The 6,452-nt window shown below is 55.4% G+C and overlaps 1 protein-coding gene across 3 annotated transcripts in view; it reads left to right on the top strand.

Moving 5' to 3' along the window:
* The window catches only part of FBXL19 (F-box and leucine rich repeat protein 19), a 22,646-nt gene that overhangs the window by 3,580 nt on the left and 12,614 nt on the right, over positions 1-6,452 (top strand). Inside the window, exons 3-7 of one of the 3 annotated variants that reach the window (XM_007452707.1) lie at positions 734-877; positions 999-1,085; positions 1,179-1,397; positions 1,898-2,061; positions 4,847-5,358. In XM_007452707.1, coding sequence (XP_007452769.1) covers positions 4,934-5,358 — 425 coding nt within the window. In that variant the 5' untranslated portion in view covers positions 734-877; positions 999-1,085; positions 1,179-1,397; positions 1,898-2,061; positions 4,847-4,933. The remainder of the gene's footprint in view (positions 1-733; positions 878-998; positions 1,086-1,178; positions 1,398-1,897; positions 2,062-4,846; positions 5,359-6,452) is intronic. The other 2 variants (XM_007452705.1, XM_007452706.1) reach the window with 2 other exon arrangements.

Raw genomic sequence — 6,452 nt, 5'->3', positions numbered from 1 at the left:
CCCCCAGCCCCTCTTTCCTTGTTGGTCTCTTTACCCCACAGCCCCTCCCTTTTCCTCCTTTCTCCCCCAACCCTTGCCTCACTTTCCTTCCTTCTTCCCCACCTGCTGCTTCCTTGAGCCTGCCTCACAACCTTCTCGATATGACTCAGTATTACCACTGATTTTCCCAAACTCATGTTGTCTGAAGGCCACTCTCCTTTTTCTAGGACCAGCCAGCTGCCTTTAGTGTTCCCAGGGGTCTTGCCAAAACCGGGTTTATTGTGGGGTCCAGGGCAATCCTTGTGCTGCTCACTGAGCAAACTCAGAATCACCCCGAGCTGCTGCTGTGTTCCCTCCAGCCCTCTCTGGGTATTATAGTCACGTTTGCCTACAGTCTTCCTTTCCCAAAGCTAGCTACAATTTCAGGGTCACAAAGGCCCTGGATCCAGATGCAACTATCACAGCAGTAATAACAACTATGTATCAACTACATTTCCTGCATTATCTCATTTTTATGACAGTTTTGCAAGAAAAAAATTCGTAGCCCCATTTTACAGATGGAGAGACAGAGATGTAAGGAGGTTAAATCGGTTGCTCAAGGTCATACTGCCAAAAAGGAGCAAATTCAGGATTTGACCCAACTTGGCCCAAGGGTTCTGAGCCTCATCCAGCAGCTGGCCAGGATCCCCAGAAAGAAGGGTCTTTCTCCTGCTGCTTGCTTTTGGGGTCCCTGACGCCCTCTCTCCCCCGACAGCCTGTGCTCCCACACACAGCTGTATGCCTCTTGTGTGGGGAGGCTGGGAAGGAAGACACAGTGGAGGGAGAGGAAGAGAAATTTGGTTTGAGTCTCATGGAGTGTACAATCTGCAATGAGATCGTCCACCCTGGCTGCCTGAAGGTGATGGCCCTGGGGACCCTGGAGGCTGGGGTAGGGCAGATTGTCGGGGAGCAAGGAGGTGGGCTAGGCTGCCTCTGAGTTTGCTGGCACCTGACATCCACTCCCTGCCCTCTGCCTGTAGATGGGGAAGGCTGAGGGTGTCATCAATGCAGAGATCCCCAACTGCTGGGAGTGCCCTCGCTGCACCCAAGAAGGCCGGACTAGCAAGGTAGGGGCTGGGGCTTGTCTGGGTGCTAGGCTCTGGGTAGGCGGGAGGTTGGGGATCTGTGCAGAACCTCACCCCCAGCTTCCATCTCCCCAGGATTCAGGTGAGGGACCAGGCCGCCGCAGGGCTGACAACGGCGAGGAGGGCGCCAGCCTGGGGAGTGGATGGAAGCTGACGGAGGAGCCGCCACTTCCACCACCCCCACCCAGGCGCAAGGGTCCCCTACCTGCCGGGCCCCCCCCAGAGGACGTGCCTGGGCCCCCCAAAAGAAAGGAGAGGGAGGCAGGGAATGAGCCCCCTACCCCAAGGAAAAAGGTGAGCCAGGGAGCATGCTCACTAGGTCCAGCCTAAGGGATTCTGGGAGCTGTAGTCCTATTCCTTTTGGAGGGGCGGGGTCCCTGGGAGATAGTGCTTCATGGGGTTTCCCCCAGGGATTGTAGGGAGTTGTAGTTCAGGAGTTGCTGGTGGGAGGATGGCGCGTGCTCAGTATGGTGGAGAGGTACAGGTGAGAGGCAAATGGCACTGGACAGGGAGGCTTTGGGTGCTTTAGGGAAGAGGCAGAGAGCATGCTCAAATTAGCTGCTGCAGAGGAGGAAGGAGGGGCTGGAAAGGGCCTGAGGGGGAAGAAAGAGGAGATGAGAGCATGCTCAGTGAGCCAAGATACTGGTTACAAGGTGAGCATGCTCAGAGTTCTCCCTGAGATGGGGGCTTCTGGGATTTGTAGTCTAAGAGGAGAGCATAGATCTTAGTTTTGTGGACAGTGCGGGGCTAATGGCGTCTGTCCCTTTCCCCCTATCTCCTTCTTTCCTTGGTAGGTGAAAGGAGGCCGAGAGAGGCACCTGAAGAAGGTGGGTGGAGACGCCTGCCTCCTCCGAGGATCGGACCCAGGCGGCCCTGGCCTTCTGCCCCCCAGGGTTCTGAATCCGAGCCAGGCTTTCTCGTCCTGCCACCCTGGGCTCCCTCCCGAGAACTGGGAGGTGTGCCGGGGACCTCCTCCCTCCCCTTCCCACCTTTCCTTGCCCCACCCTCCACCCTGAAGACAGAAATCTGTCCCTTCCTGCCTACGTTGTCCTGCCCCAGCCCCACTTGGCCATCATGGGCATGTGGGCCTCTGGGAAGAGTGGAGGGGGAGAGTGGGTTGGGGCCAGGCCACAAGAGCCCCGGATTTCCCAAGAACCCTTGGGGTATCGTCTGACCCATTTGCCTTGTCTTTCCAGACCTTAAAGGGGAAAGAACTGAGTTCAAATCCCTGTTCAGCCACTGACTCCCTGATTGGTCTTGGCAACTTGTCAGCTGCTCTGATCCTCAGTTTCCTCATCAGTGAAATGGAGATGATACTACCTCCCTTACCCCATCTATGCCACCGAGCTGTTTAATGACATTAAAGTAAACGAGCTTTGTAAACTGAAAATGTACTAGATTCTAGGGAAATAAGGCCCAGATAGGTTTAAAGACTTGTCCAATGTCACACAGCAAAGCTAGAATTCAGATGTCACTTTGCACTGACACACTGAATGCCAGGGTCTGCCTGATTGTGTTCAAATTCTGCCTCTGCCATTTATCAGTTTGTAACCTTGGGCAAGTCCCATAGTCTCTGAGCCTAAGTTTCCTCATGTCTAAAAAGAGTGGCCCAAGTTGCCCACTCCATCCCAGCACTGTGAGGATGTCATGAGTCAGGTTGGGAGGTTCCACCCAGGGCCAGACAGTCATTGTTACTCTCACATCATTGAAGAGACACTTGAAATTGTCTGGTCCAGCGTTCCATGTTGTAGATGATAAGAAAGGGGCTTCTCAATGTCACGCAGAATGGAGTGGATGGAAGCTGACGGAGGAGCCGCCACTTCCACCACCCCCACCCAGGCGCAAGGGTCCCCTACCTGCCGGGCCCCCCCCAGAGGACGTGCCTGGGCCCCCCAAAAGAAAGGAGAGGGAGGCAGGGAATGAGCCCCCTACCCCAAGGAAAAAGGTGAGCCAGGGAGCATGCTCACTAGGTCCAGCCTAAGGGATTCTGGGAGCTGTAGTCCTATTCCTTTTGGAGGGGCGGGGTCCCTGGGAGATAGTGCTTCATGGGGTTTCCCCCAGGGATTGTAGGGAGTTGTAGTTCAGGAGTTGCTGGTGGGAGGATGGCGCGTGCTCAGTATGGTGGAGAGGTACAGGTGAGAGGCAAATGGCACTGGACAGGGAGGCTTTGGGTGCTTTAGGGAAGAGGCAGAGAGCATGCTCAAATTAGCTGCTGCAGAGGAGGAAGGAGGGGCTGGAAAGGGCCTGAGGGGGAAGAAAGAGGAGATGAGAGCATGCTCAGTGAGCCAAGATACTGGTTACAAGGTGAGCATGCTCAGAGTTCTCCCTGAGATGGGGGCTTCTGGGATTTGTAGTCTAAGAGGAGAGCATAGATCTTAGTTTTGTGGACAGTGCGGGGCTAATGGCGTCTGTCCCTTTCCCCCTATCTCCTTCTTTCCTTGGTAGGTGAAAGGAGGCCGAGAGAGGCACCTGAAGAAGGTGGGTGGAGACGCCTGCCTCCTCCGAGGATCGGACCCAGGCGGCCCTGGCCTTCTGCCCCCCAGGGTTCTGAATCCGAGCCAGGCTTTCTCGTCCTGCCACCCTGGGCTCCCTCCCGAGAACTGGGAGGTGTGCCGGGGACCTCCTCCCTCCCCTTCCCACCTTTCCTTGCCCCACCCTCCACCCTGAAGACAGAAATCTGTCCCTTCCTGCCTACGTTGTCCTGCCCCAGCCCCACTTGGCCATCATGGGCATGTGGGCCTCTGGGAAGAGTGGAGGGGGAGAGTGGGTTGGGGCCAGGCCACAAGAGCCCCGGATTTCCCAAGAACCCTTGGGGTATCGTCTGACCCATTTGCCTTGTCTTTCCAGACCTTAAAGGGGAAAGAACTGAGTTCAAATCCCTGTTCAGCCACTGACTCCCTGATTGGTCTTGGCAACTTGTCAGCTGCTCTGATCCTCAGTTTCCTCATCAGTGAAATGGAGATGATACTACCTCCCTTACCCCATCTATGCCACCGAGCTGTTTAATGACATTAAAGTAAACGAGCTTTGTAAACTGAAAATGTACTAGATTCTAGGGAAATAAGGCCCAGATAGGTTTAAAGACTTGTCCAATGTCACACAGCAAAGCTAGAATTCAGATGTCACTTTGCACTGACACACTGAATGCCAGGGTCTGCCTGATTGTGTTCAAATTCTGCCTCTGCCATTTATCAGTTTGTAACCTTGGGCAAGTCCCATAGTCTCTGAGCCTAAGTTTCCTCATGTCTAAAAAGAGTGGCCCAAGTTGCCCACTCCATCCCAGCACTGTGAGGATGTCATGAGTCAGGTTGGGAGGTTCCACCCAGGGCCAGACAGTCATTGTTACTCTCACATCATTGAAGAGACACTTGAAATTGTCTGGTCCAGCGTTCCATGTTGTAGATGATAAGAAAGGGGCTTCTCAATGTCACGCAGAATGGATAGCCCAGCCAGTACTCAAAACTAGACCTGTATGTGTTCACACCTCACTGCTTTTGGAAACTCATAAGCTAGTGAGACCCATAAGACTTAATTCTTTGGATCAGTGCCTTCATGTGACAGATAAGGAAAGTGAAAAGTCCAGAGAGGGCCATGGCTTGACTGAGGCCTCACATCACTCAGGAGCAGAGCCAGGGCTGGAACTCAGGACTGTCCCTCGGGCCGTTCATCCCTTGGTGACTCCTCAGGGATAGGGGGTGGGGAGGTATGTGTCAGGCCCTAGAACAGCCTTCCTCTCCCCGCAGAAACCAAAGCCGCCTTTGGCCTCTGCGGAGGGCCCGGCGGTGCCGTCCCCATCACCCCAGAGGGAGAAGCTAGAGCGTTTCAAGCGGATGTGCCAGCTGCTGGAGCGGGTGCCTGACACCTCCTCGTCCTCGTCAGACTCCGACTCGGACTCCGACTCGTCAGGCACATCCCTGAGTGAGGATGAGGCTCCTGGGGAGGCCCGGAATGGGCGACGGCCAGCCCGGGGCAGCTCAGGCGAGAAGGAGAACCGCGGGGGGCGGCGGGCTGTGCGCCCTGGCAGTGGGGGACCCCTCCTCAGCTGGCCCCTGGGCCCCGCCCCCCCGCCCCGGCCCCCACAGCTGGAGCGGCACGTGGTGCGGCCCCCACCTCGAAGCCCCGAGCCCGACACGCTGCCTCTGGCTGCCGGATCAGACCACCCCCTGCCCCGAGCCGCCTGGCTTCGAGTCTTCCAGCACCTCGGGCCCCGAGAGCTATGCATTTGCATGCGAGTCTGCCGGACTTGGAGCCGCTGGTGAGTGGCCTGGACAGGCCTGGGTTCCATTGCCCACACGCTCTTCGCTTGCTGTGTGACCTGTAACAGATCCCGGAGCCTCCCTGGCCCTTGTTCTTGTAATGATAATGCTTCTGTAGGATGTACATACTGCGGTGTGGTACTTCTGTGTTGACTTTGTACAGGCTGCTTTTTATATATGAGCTCACTGAACCCTCACAACTTTGTGAGGTGGGTACTGTTACCCCATTCTTCAGATGAAGCTGAGGTCAAGGTCGTGTGGAGAGGAAGCAGTAGAACCAGGAATTTGAGCCCAGTCCTTCTGGCTCCAGAACCTTTCCTCTTAATAACTCATTTATGCGTGCTTAGTATGTGTCAAGCATAGTGCTGACTGCTGTGCCTGCATCATCTCACTTGCTTTTCACCTCCCTCTGATGAGGACAGTCTTATTATTGGTCCCACTTACACATAAGAAAGCTCTTTGCCGAGTGGCCTCTGTCCTCCCAGAGGCAGCCATATTTGGGCCTCCTGATACTGCTTGGAACTTCTCTATAGCCCGGAGCCACCACCAGCACCCTCTGCCCACCCTCCTCCCATCTCCCCACTGCTTTCTTTTTTTTTTTTTTTTTTTGCAGTACTCGGGCCTCTCACTGCTGCGGCCTGTCCCGTTGCGGAGCATAGGCTCCGGATGCACAGGCTCAGCGGCCATGGCTCACGGGCCCAGCCGCTCCACAGCATGTGGGAGCTTCCTGGACCGGGGCACGAACCCGCGTCCCCTGCATCGGCAGGCGGACTCTCAACCACTGTGCCACCAGGGAAGCCCCCCACTGCTTTCTGAGTCTTGTTTCTACAGAAATGGTGGTCATCCTCCCAAACCCCTGGTCTTCCTCTTTGGTCCTGCTCCTGGCAACCCCCCCACCTCTCCATCAAACTCCTACAACCCTCCTCCCTCCATACCCATCCCCCCACAAAAGAGCACATAGAGGCTTGCTGCATGTTGACAAGCCTTCATTCACTTTCATGTTCCCGTGAAACTGTTTAGGGCAGATACTGTATCTGTTTTAGCTTCATGTTCTCAGCACAGGACAAAGGGTGCTCAAAAAACATTTTATTAA

Source organism: Lipotes vexillifer, unplaced genomic scaffold (genome assembly GCF_000442215.2).
Source record: "Lipotes vexillifer unplaced genomic scaffold, Lipotes_vexillifer_v1.1 scaffold426, whole genome shotgun sequence".
Taxonomy (NCBI): Eukaryota; Metazoa; Chordata; class Mammalia; order Artiodactyla; family Lipotidae; genus Lipotes; species Lipotes vexillifer.
The sequence above is the reverse complement of the archived record's forward strand: the minus strand, read 5'-3'. Positions and strand labels throughout refer to the sequence as shown.